Source organism: Micromesistius poutassou (genome assembly GCF_964030765.1).
Source record: "Micromesistius poutassou genome assembly, chromosome: 12".
NCBI classification, from domain to species: domain Eukaryota; kingdom Metazoa; phylum Chordata; class Actinopteri; order Gadiformes; family Gadidae; genus Micromesistius; species Micromesistius poutassou.
The window spans coordinates 4497710-4522641 of record NC_140282.1 but is presented as its reverse complement, the minus strand read 5'-3'; the positions used below and the strand labels follow the sequence as shown (position 1 = coordinate 4522641).

General features: G+C 44.3%; 1 protein-coding gene across 3 annotated transcripts in view; it reads right to left on the bottom strand.

Moving 5' to 3' along the window:
- Window positions 1–24932, bottom strand: part of LOC311356631 (homeodomain-interacting protein kinase 3-like) — a 37367-nt gene that overhangs the window by 10445 nt on the left and 1990 nt on the right. For 2 of the 3 annotated variants that reach the window (XM_084476418.1, XM_084476420.1), the window contains exons 2-10: window positions 20452–21757; window positions 8560–8683; window positions 3190–3309; window positions 2646–2732; window positions 2094–2278; window positions 1762–1918; window positions 676–799; window positions 419–540; window positions 30–157 (exon numbers count right to left, since the gene is read on the bottom strand). In XM_084476418.1, coding sequence (XP_084332544.1) covers window positions 30–157; window positions 419–540; window positions 676–799; window positions 1762–1918; window positions 2094–2278; window positions 2646–2732; window positions 3190–3309; window positions 8560–8683; window positions 20452–21757 — 2353 coding nt within the window. Of the gene's footprint in view, window positions 1–29; window positions 158–418; window positions 541–675; window positions 800–1761; window positions 1919–2093; window positions 2279–2645; window positions 2733–3189; window positions 3310–8559; window positions 8684–20451; window positions 21758–21972; window positions 22022–24932 lie in introns of all 3 variants that reach the window. The other variant, XM_084476419.1, reaches the window with a different exon arrangement.

Genomic DNA, 24932 nt, shown 5'->3' with positions numbered 1-24932 from the left:
CTGTTGCCACGGAGACGGCGAAGCCTCACCCCCACTCTGCCAGCCTCTGTGGGCCCGCCACAGTGTCAGACGCCAGTGTGGTTGGTGGAGGGGCCACCGAGGTCATGTGGTTCCAGGCGGGGACCAGGATCTGCTGAGCGCGGTTGGACCAGGCCTGCTGTGGTGTGGAGGAGGAGGAGGAGGAGGAGGAGGGGGAGGGGGAGGAGGGGGAGCACAAGCACAGAGACAATGTGACTCCATATTCGACTCATGTCTCGGCTGAAGTGAGGCCGGGGAATGCATGCCACTCTGCGTAGAACCGCGTCCTGTCTCTGAGTCGCGGCGTGGATCTTCGCAAAACGTGATGCACGCAGAACTGAAAATTCTATGACATGCTTCTGCCGTAGTCGTAGTGATAATAATGGCTGTCACCGCTTACCTGTGTTATGACTCCAGGTCTGATCTGGAGGGGTTGGATGGGGGGTGCCTGAGTGACCAGAGGCACAGCAGTGTCCATTCGAACAGAGTAGCCTGACGGCTTGGCTCCATTGGTGGGGATTCCTGGGGACACATGGGACGGTGGGGGGGGGGGGGGCATGGCATTAGATCTCACAACATACAAAATACGTCTGGTAATGACCCAACATGAAGCAGGCGCGGTGTCAAAGTACACGCGGGAAAGCGGGGCACGTTTACCTTGGATGGTGGGGGGGCACAGAATGAGTGCCTGCTGAAATGAATCGCTGCAGCCAAACTGCATACTCCCTGACTGCATCGGTATCCCAGGATGCATCACCGAGGTGGCTGACGGGGCTAACCCCTGCAAGAGAGAGACCCCATGGTTCAAGTCAGAAGGTAAAAAGAGTGAAGGGGGTTTACAGTCAGATAGCCAGCAGAGGGCGACATTTTGGGTAAAAAACCTCTGCACTTCTTAACAAAGCCCAGAGCCACACAAAGAACAGAGAAGCATGTGCCTTTCCCTGCGGATCATGGTTAACTGCTCCCACTGCTCTCGTGTGTGGTTATAATCACATTTACTGAATAAGGGCAGCCAGACATATAGGGTTATAGCCTGCTCCACACCCCATAGTCCTCCCCGCACTCTCACGCTAGGAAGTAGAACAAAGCCGTCATTCAGAGCCTGAGACTGACAGAGACAGTTCGACTTCCTGTAAGAGCAGGCAAGCTGTAAATCTTGTGACTGTGAATTTTCTTTCATCAATCTGAAAAGGATTGGATGGGTTTCATCAAAAGACAGTCAATAAACTAGTCTCACACACAGAAGTATATTGGGTGTGTACAACATCCCCTCTGGAATATGAAACCCTTCCTTAGACTTGCTCTCAGTACATTCATGATGTCATTCAATTAAATTACATAAGAATGGAAGAAAAAAATAACGTTGAGGATGTAGCTGCTTCAGGATGACATCAGATACCCGTTCCTTCCCTCAGCAACAAGATCGATTTGCATGGTTACCATGACCTCACCACCGTGACGTTGCCTGGTTGCCACGACAGCGCGTCTACCAGCATACACAGAAAAACCGGCAAGGTAATTGCCTTTGTCTGAGTGAGGAAAAATCGGATAAACTGCATATTGCATTTCCTGGCCTGCCGTCAAGAGAGCAAATCCTTTTCCACGGGACGAAGGACCATCAATGTTTCGGTCTTGCAGGAGGCACACGAGAGATCCTTTTGGATAGTGTGTGGAATGAAAAAAAGGTGTGTGGCTTTCGAGGGGTCAAGCATGCAGATAACGTATTCGACCGGAGCCACTTACTTGTGTATGGACAGCGGCCATTTTACTGAACGGGTGGTTGACTGGGCCGTTCGAGGAGGGCATGGGTCGGACAAACTGACCCTTGTTTCTGTTCATGGCGTCGTACGGCCCGGGCCGCGTCCGGCACACGTCCATGATGTGGAAACAAGACTTGACACTAAAGTGACGCGTGAGAGAGGGGGGGGGGGAGGAGAAAGAGAGACAGACAGACAATGAGCGAGACAGCAAGAGAGAGACTGAGAGAAACAGGGAGGTGGGTCAATAAACCGTTGATGATCAGAGGCGGTTATAGGTGATGCAGGGCTCAGACGCGGGGGAGGGTCTGGACTCACTGGTTGCTATGGGGGAAGTCGGGCAGGTGCTGCATGGTGACAAAGGGGTGGTTGAGGGCCTCGGCAGGGGCTATCCTCTTCTCCGCGTCGATCCACAACATCTTCTTCAACAGGCTCACAAACTCCCGGCGGTCCGCCTTCTCAGCTAACAGGTCACTCCCCTCCAGATTCATCACCAAGTTCACCTGCCGCAAGGAGGGTGGTTGAGGAGTCTGTGTTTGCGCCTTTGATTTGTAGGCAATGTAAATTCTGCCATATCAATTGCGGAATACACGCAATACTCATATCATTAGATGTAAGAAAGAGTGCATTTCAATTGAAACCTGGGAAATGCTTTGATAGTCAGATGTGCAGAACATCAAATCAATTATGCACTGGGTTATTCGGAATAGTGAACGTGTACGCACTCATTTCGTGTGCGCAGCCGGAATTTCAGAACAGTCATAAGATCGGAAAATCTAGTGTGTGGTTTTGAGGTGACCTGCCCCAGATCTAGATCATTTTAGACGTTTCCTGTCTGTAGGAGTTTGACTTCCTGTGGTGTCAACGTACGTGCACTATGTCATCCAAACTGCTGAAAATGTACTTCCGGGCTTCCTTTGACTTCATTCCTGTCTCTTTCTCATGCTCGTCCGTCGACTGCAGGGAGAAAGAAATAGGAAACAAACAAATAGAAAATATGGCAACATTTAGTTTGACTCAATGCCCATGTCAATTATGTTCTTCTAATACCAAGTCATTTCCATATAAACAGGCAACACAAATCATTTTTAGATAAACAAAAACAGGTTTGGGCATTTGAGCATTTATCCAGTGTACGCTCCTTAAATACCTTTCACGTGCCAGTTCTTTTTGCAACGTTGGAACATGTGCAATCATTCGAAAACTCCCACAAGGCAGTAACCTACCCTGCTTGTCAGTTGAAAGGGGTGTGGATTTCTGATAAGCCCCTTTTCTCCTAAATGCTCAAGGAGGTCATAATTCTAAAGGAGGCCATTTTTATTGCTTTTCAATTCTTATTACGGTCCGTAAAACCAGCAACACCAAAATTGTCCTCTGAACGCATCATGCGCTCGCTGGATCTTGGGACCCCCACCTTTAGTCTCCATGGTGCGTAGGGCGAGTCCGACTCTCTGCAGAAGAACCTGCCCGTCTTGGTGCCCGCGTTCAGCAGAAGCTCTCCCGGGGACCCTTGTGTCTGAGAGATGTAGCGGATCTAGGAGAAACAGGGGGCACAACGCCAGGTGAGCATGTGAAGGGTTGGAAGAAAAAATAAACGATAAAAGGCAATTTATGTGTACTTGTTGCTATGGTGGTTTATTTGCCCAACCCCGCCCCCCCCCCCCCGCCTTCTTCACACCCCAACCAGCCAGGGAGTTACGGTTGCCAATAATTTTATTTTTTCCTTCACCCGATTGCCGTCACTGCCGCTGTGTGACGTACAACATCACAACCCCGATCCAGGCACCTGCCTTAATTGATACTGACAGCAGCCTTCTGCACCGTGGTAATACGCTACAAGGACATCCAGGTCAGAGTGCAAGGCCCTTTACCTTCACATCAATCAGAGGCATCGACAACAAGCCATCAGAGATGGCTTGGGGGTGGTCTGCATGTGGGGAAGGTGGGGGGGGGGGGGATGTGAAGCATGGCGCAGAGACCTTGAGGTTAGCACGTCGCAGAGAAATGCCAGGTCACACCCATCCCGTGCACTGACGTGATGCGTGTGTCATGTGTGCAACTTCAGGGTCAAGCACCCCCCCTCCAACATCATCCCCCCCTCCAACATCACCCCCCCCCCCCCCCCCCACCACCTTTAAAAAACCGACGGCCAAGTTCCGGCGGTCCGAGCGGGAACCCGTCTTGCACGGTCGGGTGCCTGGCTGACGAGGGGAGGCCTGCCGGTGTCCTTCAGAAGCGAGAGTGTTCACACGCCAGCTTCTGACTCAGAGGGCCAATGAGAGGCGCGGCTGACGTCAATCGCACAGAGGTGCGAGGCGAACAGCTCCATTAGATATGAAGTGTTGCTTAGGGGGCGAGGTGGGGACGGACACCGGCCAGGTAGAGGGGGCGAGGACCAGGGAGATTGAGTCAGACGTGGCCAAATGTAGCATAGTAGCAATGTTGTTTGGGTAGCGCAGAATTAACAAGCCTTCGTGTGTCGAAAGCCTCTCGCCACACACACACCCTGCGTAAAAACACAAACATCCATATCTAGGCAAACACAGAGCATTGCATTGCTTGAAATCCTAATAAGAACACTAACAAACCGTTTAGGGTTTGGGTTTGGGTCCGATAGCCCACTGCATAGCTCCATCTGTATGCGTAGATTTTCAAAAGCTAAAAACTGAAACTTTACACTTCTGATTTTCAGGGAAAAGGTATCTAATACAAGGATAGTGCAATCCCAATAGACATACTGAAACAACTCGAAACTTTTTGCCTGCATGTAAATAATACAGGTAACTGCATGTAACTGATAAATGGAACACGTCCATGCCATCGCTATATTGTACCTGGGCCTGAGCCATGAGACACTGCTTCCCCTTGGATGGTGATGGTCTGTAAGGTGGTCATGTCATACCTCCTCTTCTGTTTGTTATTAGGCCTTGACACAATGATAGAGCACCCCACCAAAGGCACACCTAAATCACCTAGCTTTATAAAACACAACGTGGGTGTGCTCCTTGGTTACGGTCTGTGTGCACGAGCGGGACACTTTATTCATCCGTCACTGGCAGCTCTCGCTACCATATTTGATTTAGCCATGTACGGCAAGGTACATCGTCACTCAAAATGGCCCGCAGTTTAGTCCATTCTGTCCCTCAGACTACACTAGGGGTACAGCAGGAGAAGCACTGGTTAACTTACGTTTATATTCACATGCTTTCGTGTCGCGGTTTAAGCCACTTTGAAATGCCACTGCGGTGACACATTACAGGAATGGCAGTTGCGAACCACAACAAGAAAATGGAGCGTGGACAGGGAAATTCCTAGTGCAGAAAAACCCTTACTTTATTTGTGAAAGGCGTGCCACAGCAGCCCTTCTGACAAACCCACTGACGTAAACCTACGGGGTTTAAAGAGAGCTTAGCAACAAGCTCAGGCCTGTAGCCACAGATAGGAGGCTGTGGCTCAGTAGGCAGGCAAAGCAGAACACGCTTCTATTCAAAGAGGCATTCATAATGACAATGCAAACAGCAGTTGTTTACTTCGACGACCAACCATGCGGGACGCCTAATCGATAACACCTTAGTGTCAAAACTCCACCGTCCCCCTAATTGAAACGACGATGTCCCTCATGCACCATGAGTTTAGAGAGCTGGCCACCATGCATTCCATGTGCTGCTCCTGAGGTCTGGTAATGTTGGAATTCATGAATCACCCCCTTGCTTAAACAAAGTACAGTGTTCCTTTTGAAAGGAGTTGTCAGTAGAAGAAGGCATAATTTTGGGATGTATAAATGTGGATGTCCGCCAGGCAAAACAATACTTATTCCATCCTAGGACTGCACATGCACTAGCTGTTTATAGTCTTCTCGATTAACTTTCATCTTTTCTGGGGGCACGGAGGACCAAAGCATCACGAGGGTTGAATTAGCATAATAACAAACATCAAAAAAAAAAAAAAGGAATACAATAACATGAAATATGGCTTTTACACACACACACACACACACACACACACACACACACACACACACACACACACACACTATCTTCTCTCCCTCCAGCCCACCAGCCTAATGAAAACAAACACTGACGACAGCATAATCTGTCTCCTGCCTACAACACAATACAAGGGTGAGAGACAGAGATCCAGATAAACACAATTGAAGAGCCAGACAAGATGAGGAGCACACAGGGAGAGGGAGATAGGGGGTGGAGGAATTCCCAGGTATCAAGAGTGGCAGGGCTAACTATAGCCTGGGGGGCTGAAAGGGGCGTCCAAGTATTGAGCATGGCTGTCACGTGACACAGGAAGAGCCGGGCGGCTGTAGTCCTCCTTCGGCACACGCTACTACTGAAATGGTAATACTGGTGAGGTAAGGCGATGGGGGTGGGTACGAGGGGGTGGGTATGAGACGATGGGGGGGAGGGGGGTGCGGTGGGGGGAGGAAGCTGCAGCCCTCCTTAGGCACACGCTACTACTGAAATGGTAATACTGGTGAGGTAAGGCGATGGGGGTGGGTACAAGACGATGGGGGGGAGGGGGGTATGAGGATGGGGGGAGCGGGGGAAAAAGAGTTGGGAGTTAAAAATACATTGTGCTGCGTGGGATGGAACCAGACCCCATGCAGAAAGATAAGAGGGGGGGGGGGGGGGGCGTGAGGAGGGGGGGACAGCAGCAGCAGCCCCCCGGGGTCTCCAGCAGCCGAGCCTTGCAGGATGACTCGGTGGCAACCCACACCAGAGGCATGCTGGGAAACAGGAGAGAGCCTGTGACACAATTAGCCTGCGGCCACGGCCCTATGTGCAGAATGACATGCAATGATTTTATACCGTCGTCAACATTTAGTGGCCATTAGTATTGGAAATGGCCTAAGCAGCCTATTTCCATCGGCGTATTGAGAGAATCTCCGGGGGTGCAAATTGGGAGCAGCAAAAATGTCCACGTTAAACAGGTCATTACTGAAGTACTGTGAGTTGTACGGTTAGTTGTGGTTAAGGATCCATTGATAGTCAAACTGTTCATGAGATCACAGTTGCATCTAGTCATCCAAAACAACTCTTCGGCTTAAGCTCTCTGGAATGTCTCAGACAAATTACCTTCAGCAATGTACTAGTCAGTAGTCCCCCTAATGCCAGCAACAGCACAATCCCCAAATTAAACTTTAAATATCAAAGATTCAGTAAGATTTTAAGATGGGTACATTTAATTGGGCTGCTGCTATAAATGACTGATTCAGACACAACCAAATTGGTTTATTGTTCATTATTAAAAGTAACACAGTGGCGTTCTCTGGGTTTCTGTTTGTTCAAAGGTCAGTGCCTTAACCCAGGCCATCTGCCAAAAAAGAAAAGGATGCTGGTTCAAACTCCCTTTGCGCTTTTTCCAACTCTTTTTCTTGAGGTTATGACTCTTCATCTGGGTCTAAAATCTAGTTTTTCTTTCCAGTATGTGGTCTCCCCTCCCTCCCCGCCCCTCAGGCTTCCCTGTCCATCTGTCGGTCTGAGGCTTTCCCACCCCTCCCAGTGAGCATCCTGCTGAAGAACCTCGTCTGTCTGAAGAAGCTTTGGTGACACTCTGATCCGCCCATACAAAAACAGATTCATATATTTAGCCTAACTCTACCAAGGAGGTGGTCGGGTCTCTTTTAGGAGGTGTTGAGTTCGCCCTTCTGTTATAGGCCTGGGGAGAGTGTGAAAAATTATGCCAAGTATAAAAATAGGTTGGCAGGGCCGTGGTCTGCAGTGGGGCCCCGAGTGCTGTAATGCAGTATAACTCATGGGGCAGTCCCTGGATCAGCAGACATGCTCCAAGCGCAGCCTGATGGCTCGCTGTTGGAGAGCATCAGGCTAGCTGGACTCCTGGGGTGGAAGCCGCTCTGCATAAGCCTGGATCTGTCTCATCCCAAGAAGGCTGAGTAGGGCACCCCACAAACACCCACCCACCCCCACCAGACGGTTCAGTCTACCACAAAGAGGCCTCATTTCTACAAACTATGGAAAACAACACCACTCTCTGGGCCTGTTACAGCCTCTCACCAGAGTCTGGGGTCGCGCTCTTGTCTCAGATAACCCATGCTTCTTAGCCTTTGTTTCTTCCCTGCAACTTCTCACAAGCCTAGTGTTCTCCCCAAATGTTTTTTCTATCTTACTTGGTACACAAGGAGAGAATCACACTAAGGAGAGAATCACACATACTAGTTTGGAGCCACATAGGCTTCACTCTGCAGACTGGTGACCATCCCTGTTTTTAAGACAACTGGCTTGAGAGAAGTGTCCTCACATACTCAGCAACAGCCTGACCATCATGAGACCAGCACCATACTCTTGTGGCTGCCTACTTCCATCCATCTTTCCAACTGACAGGTCCAGCAGAGGACAAGAGGGAAGGATAAGACTAGTATATGGCTAATGCAGTTAAGATAAGAGAGGGCAAGCATTGTGTTACTGGAGATGCAGGATCAGCTGTTTGAACAAAAAGTGATAAGAGGAGTTAGGTGAAGGAATGAAGACAAACATGTTGTAGCAAATTAATTCCCTTTATCCGTCAACACTGTTATCCACAAGGAAATCAAGAGGCTGGACCTTCTAAACTGAAAATAGGCTCATAAAGAGATAGTGCGTCAGAGAAAGAAACCAGGCATGAGTTGCGGTACAAAGCTTCCGTTTATGACCACAGAGACAGGAAGTGGGAGGGGGAATAGAGGAAAATGACACATACAAAAGGTGGGAGGAGGAGAAAACCCCAATAACATAAGGACGGCTTACAGCTAAGTGAGGAATTAGATGCTGTTTACCTGGTCATACTCCAGGGAGCCCGGGTACAGAGGCCATCCCAGGAAAAGCTCTGCTATCACACAGCCCAGCGACCACATATCTATGGCTTCACAAAACTGCAGTCCCAGGATAATCTCTGGAGCCCTGCAAAGATTAAGCAAAATACACAACTGTCAAGGAGATGTCAAAACAAAATTTGATGCATAGCATTATAGACCTTGCAAGTGACTGCCCATACATGACAGTGGCACCTGCAGCAGCAAAACAAGCTGACGTGACTCACTGACCTAGACGACCATTAGCACATTTTTACCCAATTCAGAATTTGACTTGAACCTGTAACAGGAAAACAGAGTCATGAGAAGAAAAAATACACTGAAAACATCTGTTTTGGAAAGCTAGGAAATAGTGCAGAATTTCACAGAGATGATAACTCGACAACACCATTGAGAAGTGTAGCAATGTAAGCAGAACAATGATGATTAATTATGATAAGTACAAAGGCCTATAAAGAGATCCATGGGACGGTACACAAATATGCAATAAGGAATAGTTATAAATCTCCTAGGCAAACGCACAAACGTTGAGTTCACTTTAAATAACAGGCCTATTTATCTTCCACAAAAGGTCACATTCAAGTCAGCGTATACACACACTTGCTATTCTCATTGTATTCTCCATTAAACAATGCCATTAGCCACACAGATGCTTAAAGCAGATGCTGCGGCTCGTCTGTTGACGGGAGCTCAGGTGTGTGCAGGTGTGCTGCTTGACAATGTGACAGCAAATGAGTGAGCCAGCTATCTCTGTGGGTCCACTCCAGCCGGAAGTCAAGGGGATAAGCTAGTGGGTTAGCAGGTCAGCATGGCCAGGGGGGGGGGTTAGAACTTAGGAGAGGCTGAGTCGTCTGCTACTGAGCGCTGGGAGAATTAGGAGCGCAGTCACTAGTCTGCCCTGAAGCTAAGTGCTACTTACTCTAACCGCAAGTAACACCGTAATAGCGCCGTGATAGTGTGTCCACCGGGTAGGTGCTGCTGACGCAGCCCTGTCAGCACCCATATGAGTAAGACCGCCTGACAATTGTCCCTTGGCCAATGTTTTGAACGCAGCCCATTTCCTACAAGTCCTGCTACATGTCTCCATATAGCTCAATATCATGATGATGCAGTAATTAACTAATTCATGTAAACTTATGACTAACACACAGAGGCAATGGAAAAAAGTAAATTCTTAAGCGGTGTATTGAGGTATTTGTTTAACACATCAAAACCCAACCATTGGAGAAAGCTTAGTTTCTTTGTTTACGCCCATTTCTGTTTAAATGAGTGCCAAAATGTGTCACGTATCCTCTTCTGCATGGTAGCCAAGTGCCTTCCCCTAGGCACCAATTTAAGACAGACATGCGTGCCTAACCCAGAGATGTTATTGTGGTTGGATTGGTAAATTATGGGTCTTTAAATCTATTCCAAGTTGCTGCAGTACATAAAGAAGCGTGTGACCATGTTCCTTCACTACAATAAAAATGACAAACAAAAAAACAATAAAACACACCACAAAAACTCTTGCAGCCCCTATGGGCCTTTTGACTGACTAAGTTAGAAATACAAAGCAGGACAGGTGCTTTAATACCGGGCCCGTCTAGATTGAGAGGTAGACAGCCTGGCGGTGAAATCCTTTAGTCTTAGGTCACTGTGGTGGGCGATGGAACATGCGTATGGCTGGCAACAGCCAAACTAGGCACTACCAAAATAAGCTCCAGACATTCAATCTCATGGTAAAAGCAAATGCATGGCACAGCTGGTACCGTATGTAGCATAGCTGCAAAAACCCACCAGGCAGGCATGCCAACCATTTCAGCTTCAAAGACTATGGCGTATTTAAGAAGTACATACATTTCCGGCCAGGGCTAGGCTCAGCAGTTGATTCCATGCAACACTGCCTGGTTATTCTTACACTCATCCCTTTACCATTTAAGTTTTGCAACCATGATGATCACAATGCTTTAAAAAGATGCACTCAATATTGACTGAGCCTGCAGTTTCACCTCCAGACCCTCAAGCTGTCACAATTTATGTTTTACATTGACATAAATAACCACCGTGTAGTCAGCATAAGGAAGTGATCCAATAGTTAATTGCTGGCCTGAATTGTATCATATAAATTCAGAGCATGTACACCTACTTACACAATGCTTATCTTATTTGCATAGCTTATTACATCTGCGGCCAAGATGTGAAGAGCCAAAAGGAACTAGCTGATCGTGTTTTTGTCTTATTCTGTACAAAAAAGTGTTTGAGTCATGCCTAAGGTAGGAAAGTCAATAACACAGACCTAACAAACAACATGTGCATGACATGCAACAATTATGTATACCTTATTAAGAGAAAATGAGTGTATGTGTACATACATGTGTACATGATTTTATACTACAGTGTAGAAAATGCATTCCTCAATATATTGAACCAATTACCTCCATTAACCAGGTCTATGTTTCCCAGGTAGACGCAGCAATTTGTTGACTAAGCAAGGGCCACAAAAACACTTAAGTATGGGAATACAACCTATTCGCCAGCTCAATGCAAAGAATGCAGACTTTGAACTACTTATAAGCTACTTACTACTTATAAGCAATCAGGAAAATGTGGGGTAATGATCAAGTTCAATCGCTAGTTACAATGCCTAATGTTCTGCGCTTGATTATCAATGGTGAGTATGCACATGTTGGAGAAAAGATCCACTACAGTGGATAAAACTGAACTGGGCATGGACATCAGAAAGAAAACAATCTTAACATAGTTGGGATCATACGTTGGATGGTGCTGACGGTTCACAACTCAGGAGGAAGCGGTGGCTGTCACAAGGCAGCGTTAAATCTCTCAAAGCACTCGGTTTATAATTATGTTTACCTTGGACTTTCACACAAATCATATCTGGATGTTTATATAAATATGCCATGGAGGTACACTTGACAACCTGCACCAAAACAGCTTATGCATCCACTGAATTCGAAAGATTATGCTTTTTTCATTTACATATGTGTCATTTACATATGCAAAATCCAAGGAATCTAAATGCATGTTACAGGCCAGATTTTGCAATTGTTACTCCTACTGATACAAATGGCAGCAGAGCAGGAGCCCCTGTAATAGTGTATACACAGCAAAAATTGCATAACTACAATTACATAGCGCTGTGCTTTTCTGAGCAACCAACCAATGTGACCAATACCGACTAATGTTTGCTCACCAAAAACAAACAGGCACATCACAAGTAACCCAAAGCAGCTTGTTGTGACATACGCTTGTGAAATGGTGTTTTAATTACCTGGAAAGCTACCACTTCCACAACAAACGGTGCTGCTAAAAGATTGATAAACTACTATTAATTTACCAAAATGTATGTGCCAGAAGAAGAAATGGAGTCCATCTAAATCAACTTGAAAACACTCATCACCAAAGGAGGCAGCCATGGTTATGCCATAATCAATCCAGCTCATATGTCCTCACTGGTATTCCAGGAAACAAATTTGAATTTATATTCTTTGATATGCTGTGCAGAGGGAGGTTCAACCTCAGAGGGAGGTTCAAGAAGAGTGAAAGGAGCAGCAAGACGCCTTGTGATGCTTGTCTCATGTGTTTTGGGCTTCAGTGACACACACACACACACACACACACACACACACACACACACACACACACACACACACACACACACACACACACACACACACACACACACACACACACACACACACACACACACAACTAAAAAACTAAAACCGTCAGTACTTCCATATTTTCCATTACATTAGACTAATGGATTTCTGTTTACCACTTGATCCAAAATCTGAATCTAAAAACAATACAGGACCACTGTCAGATCTGAAAAAAACTAAACTATGAGGCACAGGATCAAGGAGCCAATTATGAGCAATGAGCCAAGAATGATAACAGTGAGCAAACTAGTTCAAACGTGCTCTATAAAAGTCTAGTACTGTAGATGAATGTCCTCTGGAGTCATGGGTCATCAACACAGATGGGCATCTTAATTAGATGTAACCATTCAAATCCATGAATGGATTGAAATAAAGTATTTTGTATTATGGGGGGGTGTGGGGGTACATAAGAGTATGAAGAGTGTTACATAATGATCCGAAACGGATTCGCTTTCTAGTCAAAACACTGGCCAACTGGGAAGTTCCTAGATTTTAAAAGGGCAGATAAAACAATATGCACACTAGGGCTGACCGATAAATCGTATTTTCATCGTCATCGCGATATGAACATGCGCGGTTAACACATCGCAAAAGATGCCTGAAACGCGATGAATAAGAAAAATCATTTTATTTACACACGCCATGCATTCACACTCAGCATGCGAACATTTGACCTATCAGATGGAGCCCTGGATACATGCGCCATGCATTCACACCATTTGGCCAATCAGATGAAGCCCCAGCTAGCCGTCGGCGGGAGCGTACCTATGTTCCCCGGGTCCTATGTTCCCCGGTCGCGACTATGTTTTTCGTAGGCGGAATCCTGAAAAAGTTCCGCCTCAAGCGCGGTTCTATGGCGCTGTTGCTATTATGACGGAGAGATAAATGAGCTTTGAGCTTTGATAAATGAGCTTTTTGAGAGTGGCATCTCCCATCCCCTTTAAGAGCCAGCGCATTTTGACTTGGCGAGTTGATATTTTGACAGCGCGTTTGCATTCTCCGCTGAGACAGATGCATGACCACGTGAATTTCAAACTTCAAATGGCTCAGTTTATGGCCAAATAATATACATAATTAACACATGGAATAGCGTTTTATTCTCCAACTTCAGAAACACTGATTCGTCATGTAAATTGCGGCAAAGACAACTTAAAACATATGATATGCGGACGCGGTCCTCGATGGCCGCAACTGTGCGTCTATTTAATGATATGCGGCAATACATTAACAAACATCGTTTGTTACCAGTATTGTATACATTATCGTTATCGACTTGTGTTCATAATATGCATGTGTCCTCCTGTTAATAAACATCATGGACTGCATTATGCGTTCCGTGTTTAATTTGCGTGTGTTTAGACAGATGGACGCGCACACACACGCGCACCAAGCATCACCCGCATTCATTCATTCTTTTAAACACTCACTCGCGGTAAAACTGTTTTCTCACGATCAAATACTCATCAATCCTAAAAGTAATGGGCTTGTACACGATGTCTGGGTCAAGAACATATGTGTTTGCTGTACGGTGTTTGCAGATGCATTGATTTAAAAGTAGCCCTACTACAACTTACCGCTGTATCAGCTGTTCTTTCCCAAATAATTTAACCAATCATTTACCCTAAAACTAGATTTTGTTTTGGAAGCCTGGAATATAGGTCTACTTTGCTCGAATGTAGTATTGTTATTAGGCTATTATTATTTTAACGCATGGCATAGCCTACTATAGGTACTTCATTCATGCAGCCCTATGGAAAAAAAATGTTTCCACAATCCACACGCCATTTCTATGCAGTTTCACACATATGAATAATCTTTGACATCATAATATTTAAATCAGGTTAATAGTTTGCATGTTTGTGCTGTGTATAGCCTACGGGTGTGTGTAAGCGTAGGCTAGTTCCGACCTGCCATGGCACGTCAAAATAGCAACAACAACTGCGCTATCCGCTATAGACCAGGTATTTTTCGGTCAGTGGCGCAATTGCATTGGCGCATTTTTTAGATCACTAAAATAGCACCAAGTATAATTTGCGCCGGAACACGCCCCTGCTTTTCGCCGCACAAGTGTAGTGGTGCCTGGTTGCTGCGGGGGGAAATCAGCTTTGCGCCGGGTGCAAACTAGCAACGACACATGCGTCGGTGTAGAAAGTCAATTGCACCGGGCGCAAGATAGGGCCCTTCTTCTGTTTGGCGCACATGGCTAATTTGCATACGCGCACAGGACTGGCTGGCTCCGCTTGGCAAAAAATATAACATATTCGTGAATAAATGTTTATATAATGTCAATATTTTTTTTTTTGGACGAAATTTGAGACCCCCTTCAAATTTCGCTTTTGAGGCTTTCAGAGGGTCTCATGGGTTAATCGGAGGGGCCCAGTTTATTTATCGCAAGTCATATCGTCATCGCAATATTGAACAATGGTATCGCACATCGCAAATTTTCCTCATATCGTGCAGGCCTAATGCACACCAACAATACACAATCCAAAACAATAGTGAAACAAAAACTTCCATGGCTGTCCAGCCTTTGCCAGTACTTAAATTAAAACCTGTTGACACAGTCAGAAATCGATAAGAGATGAGGACATTATTAGTCACCAGTCTAGCATTGGGGTATTTTGTCTGTAATGTGATACTATTGTGCGGTTCAATGGTTAGAAATAAATGTGTATGTGTACAAAATGAGAGACTGGCCACATCTTGACGGGGGAAGTCCAACCATGGTTGAATTGAAATTACATGCACCAGAAAATCCCATATCACCAGGGCTATCAGGAAAACACCTTCAGAGAATATGAAATAGAGAACAAAATAACTAGCTTTCATGGCTCGCAGGCTAGGGTATCTAGATTAGCAATAGGTGGTCAGTTTTAAGTGTGGTGCTATATCGATAAATAACATCAAAGTGGTCTGGCAATATTCTTATGCTCAACATGCTACCTGTACATTCAAATTGTATGTTTCAAACTCAAGCAGATGATGTTACCTAAAATATGAACACAAGTAATGAATAACCTATTTTGTATACACTACATTTAGCCAATATTATTGCATCCAATCTTTAAGCTTCAATCTTGAACCTGTTAGTTACTTTTTGGGAAACACAACATTGGGGATGAACCAAACATGAGTACTCAACTGCACCAGGTCCAGTGTGGGACCATTGCATTGTAACAGGTAGTGTCCAGTGCCAACCCAGCATTGAGAATGTAATTAAATGACAAATGAAGCCTAGACTAAGCAGCAACACAAGATGGATATACCGTTCCCCTGAAATTCCAAGAGGAAGCATCATTGTTTTGGCCTCAGAGCCTCCAGCACATTTTTGCGACTCCCTAGTGGGTTGTCGTTACCCAATAGCATCAAGACTTTCCCCAGTCACAGAGTTCAACAGCCTGTTTCTTCACTCCACAACAGCTGGTTCCCTTCCTCCCTGCTCTGCTCATCGCTCTCTCATCCCGACAGAGGCCAAGAAGGAAGGCTGCTAAATGTCCACAGAACAAACACAAACATAATGCATGGCTGGATACCAAAACAGCCAGGGGATGTAGGGGCCACTAAAGAAACCTTCAAACTTAAAGGAAAATAGCAGTCTGTCACCGTGCTGACATCACACAGGAGGCAGGGTCAGGGATATCTCCTATCTCCGACAAGATAAAATGTGTTTTCTTTGTGATAGGGAATTTATTTATTTTAACTGACCATTAATTTGGGCCTGACAGTGGAGATTTAGCCAAACATTTGAAATGATGTGCATGTTTATGATTGCACTTCTCAGCTATTTAAGACATGAATTCATTGGAGCTCCTGGGTATCTAGACTTATAAAAGGCCAATGTACGAGAACAGAGGGACTCCATAAAATGCACATTTGGTCTTTAGTTGCAATGTAAAAAAGAATTTGGAAATAACTCAATTATAGGTTTGCCTTTGGTTACTAGTTAAGACGAAGAGTGATTTTTATCAACGAGGCTGCTAAGATTATATATCCTAACAAACCGTCAAACAGAAAAGTCTAAATCACGGTAGTATACCATAGGGTCCTGTGCATTTTTAAACGTCTTGTGATATTGATGAAAATCTAATTTGTATTCATGGCCGATTGCCTTTCATGGATCAATTCTATGTTATACAAATACAAGTCAGCATGAACAGAGTTAAGGTTACCCATGGGAACACCAAAGCTTAAATAATGTGGCATCACATATCATAAATCTCAATTGTGTCCCAACCACTGGCACTGCTGAGATAAGCATATAAAGTTGCACAGTCAAGTGCAGGTAAAATGTGATATTAACTGGTTCGACATCAGGGTAGCCAGGAATAATTTTCCCTATGGCTAAAACAGATGAAGAATACAACAAACAAAGAAATTATCTCTATATTTAACATTCAATGCTGTGATCTAAGTCGAGAAAGTGTGCAGAAGTTAAGTTGATGACAGATGAAATTACAAAACCGCTGGCTCCATAATGGAAGAATGGAGCCTTTCTACAAGTCTTTGAGGGACTGTAATTCTATGCACCCTCATTCAATTCTGAATTATTCATTGGAGCACAGAGAAGGTTCAACACAACAGTGACGTCCTAGCTCTGAATTTATGGGCACTTCAGTGGAATGATACATATGGAAAGAAGCCATGCGAATACACAGGCCAGACATTTCATTGAGTTTCTACTTCTAAATGTAACACAAATATCTGCGCTTTTGGCTTCCATATCAGTTGGAGCCTATAGCCCTTCAGAGGAATCCACATAAGGCAAAAAAAATAATTGTAAAAGGATGTAACAGGTCCAGTTTATATGACATTATTTTGGGAAATAATAGTGTCTGAATCAGCAGCACACAAACCAAGAATGCATATAATACATTCAATTATTTAACCATCTTGAATAAGAAAAGGGTGGTTGGTGAACACAATTTAACTAACTTAACTGTGGACTAATGTTAAGTGTGAACCCTAACAGTTGTATCATTCCTGCCCATTATTGGGTATGAACGAAACAATCCCTCCATTTTAAGCCACATGTCAAACACAAATAGTCTACAATTAACCTCAAACCAAGCTCATCTGAATTGATCAAAGACACTGTTTTCATCAAAGACGGTCTAGTGTACAACAATAGATTTCTGCCTCCAGACAGTTCCGGGACATCAGTGGATGTCAGAGGAACTACAGGGAGAGTAGGTCTAAGTTGATGTGTTGGGTACACAGCACACAGTGTCCACCCCACACAAAATAAAACAAGCAAAACAGCTGACGCTAGAACCGGTTGACCTTGAATCAGTAAGTGAGAGCTCTCTAGCATTTCACTCATTTCATTCTGGACGCCCGTTCGCTTCACCATCTATAGAAGTCAAACCACATTGGCTCTCTTCCCATTAGCTATTTTAAGCACCCCATCACCCACTGTGCTTGCACCCTCGCAGTTTGTTTGGGTGCTTCTAGACAAACATCTATCTTATTGCTAGTAGTTGACAGAGTCAAAACAACAAACAAAACCAAAGATGCAAAGACAAAAAACAAAGACAACAATGCAAACAAAAAATAATCAATTGAAGTAAATTCTAGTTTCCACATATGTATGCAATTCTTTGGTTTTAAGATTCAGCATTTTTATGTTTTATTCATGCCAGATACGGTGAGAGTTGGATGGGAAGGGAACGGGATAGAGAGGGGAGGACATGCCGCAAATGACCATGGCCCGGAATCAAACCCGGGTCGCTGCCATAAGGACTGAGCCTTAAGGGTACGTGTTCTACCCGGTAAGCCACCGGGGCGCCTCACAAATATTTTGTATATAACTGTATTTCAAGGTGTCATATATGCCCTTCTCTGTATAGGCTACATTAATTTACAATTTTGTTCAAACTTAACTGATACAACATTTTATTACATCGTGCTTCATTCATTGTGGTTATATGGGTCAAAAGAAACGTGGAGTGCAATGATGGCCACATTCAAAATCCAGTGCCGAATCAGAATGAATTGTAGCCAGACCGTGTTATCATTTGGCAGCTCCTACGCTCAAGGGGGAAAGACAAAGTGTGTAAATGATTTCAAGAAATTTGAGTTGATGAGCTCCTTTCCACAGCAGTAGTAGACAGAGCTGAGAGTCAAGGCAGCTGCACACTCACTTCCTGTACGGCAGAGGACTACAGAGCTATTTTGAGCTACTTCCTGAAATATAGTACATTTACCAGAAGCGAGAGGAATGCAGACCACGGTGTTTAGCTTGTCCTGAATGTGTGCGTGTTATTCAGGAGAGAGACGGTCTGTTGTACAATGCTCTTCAAGTCTGAGCTCACATTTGAGTAAAAATCTAAGCAGCCAAAGATAGCAGCCAAAGTGTACCTGAAACACACAGAAAACAGGATTGTTTTGTGTGCATTTTTTTTCCGAATGCTAACCTCACCTGTCAAAACAGGAAGTCTCAGAGTCTCAGTCTCTGAACAAACAGATCGGCATACAACCTGCCAATTTGTGTTTCCATCACCGCACAGGGCTTCACTAGTCCACTATGAGGACCGATTCAAATGTAGGCAAATGACCTGAAACAACAGACTGAACTGTACATCTACAGTCGGGTTTAAGATAATAACAGCAATATAAATATATAGATTCAAATCCTTATATCCAAAATAGGTTAGTAATAAATGAATCAAAGTGTCTTTGTGTGAGTGATTGAGTGAGTGAGTGACTGTGTTTCCTCCATCCGCTACTGATGACATAGGGCACAGGATTGGAATTGGATGACGCACATTAAATTAAGCCTTCAGCATGACCAAAGCTAACCTTTCCAACTGCAGGGACTGCCTGGGGACCTGAGAACATGCAGCCACTGCTGTGTATACAGTACATTCTGGTACAAATTATTTTGTACTATTGCCAACAAGAGCCTGCATCAAAAAAATATATATAAATTGCTATTTATTGCTTAGTACATAATGTACTTCAAACTGTAAAAAATTCCAGTCCAGGTCCAAAGATTTTCAGTTTATTCTTCAGTATGATTGACATTATGTTATGGTACAAAAAAAAAGTTTTTGTAAAATTTTGTCTTTTACCTGCCAGAGTGGAAAATCTAACAGTCAGCAATAATGGCCGGTAATTTTGACACAGTATTTTATTTTCCTGCAAATTGGGGAAATGTATCTCTCATTGGCTGGTGGTAGGTGTTACAATTGGACCCTGGACATATGTGAATGAATTGTGTGATGTGTGATATTCTGCAGCCCAAAGTAACACCAAAAGGGGTAGACTGTAACGATTAACAATTGTTTAATTTACTTTGACCCAACCCGACAAGGGGGGTCTTTGCTCAACTTTTACAGTGGTCCTGGTTGACTAGCCAGTAACAGATACATGAATCACGTTAGAATTTCACTATATGATCTTACAACAAAAATATATATGACCCCTCTGTGCTTAAGAGAGGCATGTTCCTCCTGATGATGACTCCAGACTGTATTAAAGTCATTTACTTCTTAATGAGGATGGCTACAGAACAACAGTAACTGTAAGTCATCTATGGAGACCATTTGAGCACTAGACTGTAAAGACTGCTTCACATCCTGCTCACCTCACATTCAGCCCTGCTCTGCAGAGACAAACCAGAGACTGAACTGGGTCGCTTCTTCCTCTTGCATAACAGTTTAGAGTTCTGCAGGCCTATTTTGTTATAAACTAGATCAGTTTTTCCATATCATAAATCATGATTTTCCATACCCTCATCCAAGAAATTCGGTCAAGTAAAAATAAGATTGCCTGGTCCTGCATTACATCTAGTACATTGGTAATGGAATCATTTAATTCTACTGCAAATTAGGATGGCCAAAGGACAAAACTATGGGTATTTCTCAAGGCTGTGCTTTGTTTAATTCATTACCAGAAGTCATGGACTTTAGTCATTGTGTCAAAGTATGTTTTTGACCATTGGTTTCCGTTCCCAAGCAGCAGGAACACAAACAGTGTATTCCCTGTCAGCAAACACTGCAGGGGTCAATGTTTTAGGAGCCACAGATGGTATTGGGCTCCTACAGGGGGGCAGGATGTTGTGCAGTATGGGACTTCCTTGCTCTGCCTTGGTAGGACGTATACAACTCTGCTTTACTCATTAGTCACAACACAGTGAGAAAAACCTTAAATGAACTACACCTTTAACCCCCCACATCCAAAGTTTTCCCAGACTCACCTATAGTACCGGGACTGGAGATACGTGGAGCACACCGCTTTGGACACATGGCTGGCTGAGCCAAAGTCGATCACTTTCACCCTGTAGGGCTGCCTCACAGGGTCCACCAACATTATGTTCTCGGGCTTGAGGTCCGCATGGATCAGACCCATACTCTTCAGTTTTCTCAGGGCCGTTGCAACCTGCTGTAGCACGGGCCGGATCACTTTCAGGGGCAGAGGGCTGAACTTATTTTGCTTTAGGAAATCATACAGGTTCTGCTCCAGCATCTCAAACACCAAGCAGGTGTGGCTGCGGTGTTGGAAGCATTCAAAGGCTCGCACCAGGTTGTGCTCGTCTGCGTTCTCCCCGCTGAGACGGGCTAGAATTCCCACCTCGATTTGGCCCTGCCGCGCGTATGATGGGTGGTTCTTGAGGATTTTTACGGCTACCACCTCCCCCGTGCCCCTCTTCCAGCACTTAACCACCTGGCCAAATGTGCCCCGACCCAGAAAATCCAGCACCTCGTAGGTATTCTTCATGGAACACAGGACTTCATGCTTTACCAACTGGTAGTCCCCATCCCCTCCACTTGCTCCCCCAGCTCCGCCCGCCCCAGCAACCTGCTTGGTGGGCACCCCCCCTCCTGCCCCAACTGCTGCAACCGTAGGCCCGGCTGCATGCCCGACATTCGTTGTTTGCAACATGGCAGGTAACATAGACAGTTCCTCCACTATCTGCATGGCGCTCCCTTGGTTTTCTAGCTCCTCACTTTTACGTTTCAACCCACATCGCTGGAAGCTGTCCGCTGTGTTCAAACCTCCACCGTCGTCGTCTTCCCCGTCACCTTCTTCCTCCACGTCCCCCCCGCCTCCGCCTTCTCGGCAGCCCTCTCCCCTTCCCCCTCCTCCTCCTGCCCCTGCTGCTCCACTGCTGCCCACCCTTCCTGTTTCTGTCTGTTGTGTCCGTTGACCCTGCGACGGGACAAAGTCTGCGTCCTGGGGCAATTGAGCCGCAGCTGGGCCTTTCCCCGCTTCCTCACCGGCCGGCTCCCTCTTTACTCCGCGTACCACCACTGTCTGCACGGGGTGCTGTTGTCCACCACGCACTCTGGCGCTCACCGCCGACTCTCGGCTCACGAATGAGCGGGCTTGTTTGGTTGCTTGTGCGATGCCGATGGATCTGCCGTTCAGATAAGTCCACGGGTGGGCCCTCTCATGGTAAACACAGCTGCTCGGCTCGACTTTGAGTTTCTTCACGCTGCAAAAGGCACTTGTCTGGGTTTGATAAATGTGTGGTGGGTAGACCAAAACTTGTGAGGCCATACCTGTGAAGAGAAAGAGAATATAACAACACAGTTAGTAGAGTCTAAAGATTATACCTACAGGGTAGATTTGTCTTTGAGTACCTCACAAATGTTAACCGCACATTTTAATCTCTTTAGGATTTCCTGCTCAGCATTTTGGTTTAGTGCTATTTAGTGCTGGTTAAGTCGACTTTTTTAACAACTCCTACGAACTTTGAAACAATCAGTAAGTTGACCTTTTATGTTTATTTCCTCCAATGTTCCAATGCATCCCACTCCAGAGCTCTAGACAAAAAATAAAGGGAGCACAAGAAAGAGAAAAAGACATGATGTAGAGATGGGCAATATGTCCGAAGAAATAACTAGTCTAGTAATAATAGTCTGGTTTTGTATGCAATTGTTTGTGTTTGTTTATCAGCACAACAAAATTTGTAAACAACTGTTGATCCATTGTAAAATAAGAAAAATAAAAAGATAAATGTTCTACAGCGGGAACTGAGAATGCTTTATTACAGAGCCTGAATATCTGTCCAAAACATAGTCCGCCTGTCCTTTCTCCAACTTGCTTCTGTAATCCGGTTACCTGTAGCCATGTGAAATGCGATAATGGAGTAGGCCTATGCTAATTCCTCAACTGTGCAATTACGACCGCAACCTGGTTACCCTGACTAACCCTGGGTTCCCTCTGCATCACAACATTTTGTATCATGATTACCTGCCTATTCACTTTCAGGGAAAAAAGACAACCAAATGAAAGGATAGGAAAGCCATTTGGTTTTGGATTTGAAAGCTTCAGGCTGTAGTCAGCAACCCTGCCGAAGCCGGGCGCCCAAAACCTACTTCTTTTTAATTTGGGAAACATTCAATGACATTAAAGCAGCTCCTCCCAAAGGTCTTTACCACTTTAATCAACACTACATCCAGATAACTATATTTAGAAACAAAGCAAGCCTCAAACTAGAACACAAAGAGATTCCTAGGGATCTCTCATTTTGAACACTTAAGACTATGATTGATGGTTTGTGGCTGTGCAAATCCGTAGTATATCTACCTACCACTAATTACATTGCAAAATATTATTAAAAAGGAGGCCAATAGATTAAAAGAAGAACAAAAGCTATGAAACAAAATACATATTATGCAAGCTCTTGACTACCTTTGAGTTTGTCAAACACTGAGCTTGGGCTAAGAATAAAAAAAAAAAAAAAATTGTATGATGCTATGCTGTTGTATTTAATGTGGTCACAGTGAAAAAAGGCAGTTTTTTCTTACAGGACAGTAAACACCACAGGCTGCGAGCTTCTTGACTTGCCTGCTGCAAACTGCCCCATTATATCTTCATGTTGCATAGAAAGAAAATGTGCTTGTAGTAGCATAATGTAGTCCAATTATGCCATACAGTTCAGATAATGTCTGAAATTATGTGTACCTTTGAGAGTTGCTCCAAATAATGCATACCATTGTACAGACTTTATTACTATAATTCCTTGATTTAATTAACAACTCAGAACCTTCAATATCCCTCGACGCCCATGAACAATAACTAGCACCTGTTGACTTCAATGATGTAGATAAGGGTAGGTCTTCCACTAGTTAAATCCACTTATTAGTATAGCATGGAATAAATGATCATGAATGGTCTTCACACAAGCACTGACCTTTCTCTGCATGTTAGCCTCATGCATCACAAGAGGGGAATTTACCGGGCCTCACTTTGATTATGCAAACTTAATGCAGCAGTCAGGTAGATTCACAGTACTGCATCTAAACCTCTGCTAGGTATAACCAATCAGTGATGTCATCAACACAACCCACAGTTGCAAGTTGCAACCTTGGTTCTAACATTGTCAAGAAGTTCAAATGTCTGGATTTTACGATTTGTTAAATGTTGGAATTATTGGTTTATTGGAGACAAAAGTGGGGCAAATGTAGTGCCTTCTTATACTTAGGATATATACAAGTATACTATACTCAGATAGTATAAGAGGATATGTCTTACGTTTAGAAATTTGCACTTTTTTGTTAAATAAAACAAGGATGTATACCGAATTGTGAAACCAATTAAATCATTCTCAGATAATAATTCTTTATGGTGGTTAATGGTTAGTTGGATAACTATTTTATTTATTTTAACAATAAATAAGCACCCACCTAGATGGCCTGGTTTTTTTCTCATTGTTTTTCCCACTAGCACAAGGGATAGTGTTAATGTTGACCAACAAACAGCACAGCATGTGCTGAGCATGATGTGTGGATTAAGAGACACCCTAAAAGGCGCAGATATATTTATTTCATTGTTTAGAAGGTGGTTTGGAGATTCAATATATTTACAGAGTGTAGAACCTGTTACTTAATGAAAAGCCTAACAAATGGCAGCTGTTATCGGTCAGACCATGACATTATTACTACCTGATGCTTGATACTCCTCTAGGGGGGGCTTCAGGCTCCTCCTGTGGTATTATGTTTCATCCTTCTAAGCTGAAGGCCTTTTTTTTTACCCAACAGCCTTGAGCTGCTAAGTAATTGCACGTGGTTGCCCTTTCACCCTGAGCACATCACGACTAAACTGAGAGAAAAATAAACAAAAGGGACACCTGTTGACAAATGAAGAAATGCTATGTCATTAAAAAGAAGAAAATAAAACTATGCTTCTCTCAACTGTGTTGGCAAGGGAATTAAGGACACACCATTTCATCACCACTGAATGATGGGATCATTGAATAACAGGAACAAAAATGAACTGCTCAGTATGCTTGAGGATACACCAAACAGCAGACTCTTTTCAAACAAAACGATGGAAAATGGTGTGGACTATTCGTATAAAAAGCCAAAATGAAAGTGGGCTTGGGTTATCTTTTTTGAAATTCTGTTTCCCTTTAGAAAATGTAAGGGAGATGCAATACAATAGTTGGCTAGTCCAATTACAGAACTAACAGTTATTCCACAGTTACGTAAAATTAATTTGCCTCCAGTTTAGCGAATCATTTCGTTGTGATGTAGGGAGAGTTTTGTGTTTCGGTGTACTCCCAATAAATGCACACTAATTCACTCTCAGTTCACTCAAAGAATTTATTTTTTGAGAAATAAGGTTCTTATCTCAAACATTGTCTCCTTCCCTTAACCATAAGCACTTAAATGCGTGTCTAATGTTATTACAATGTAATGTTGCGCAGTTTGCCCGAACAGTCTTGTAAGT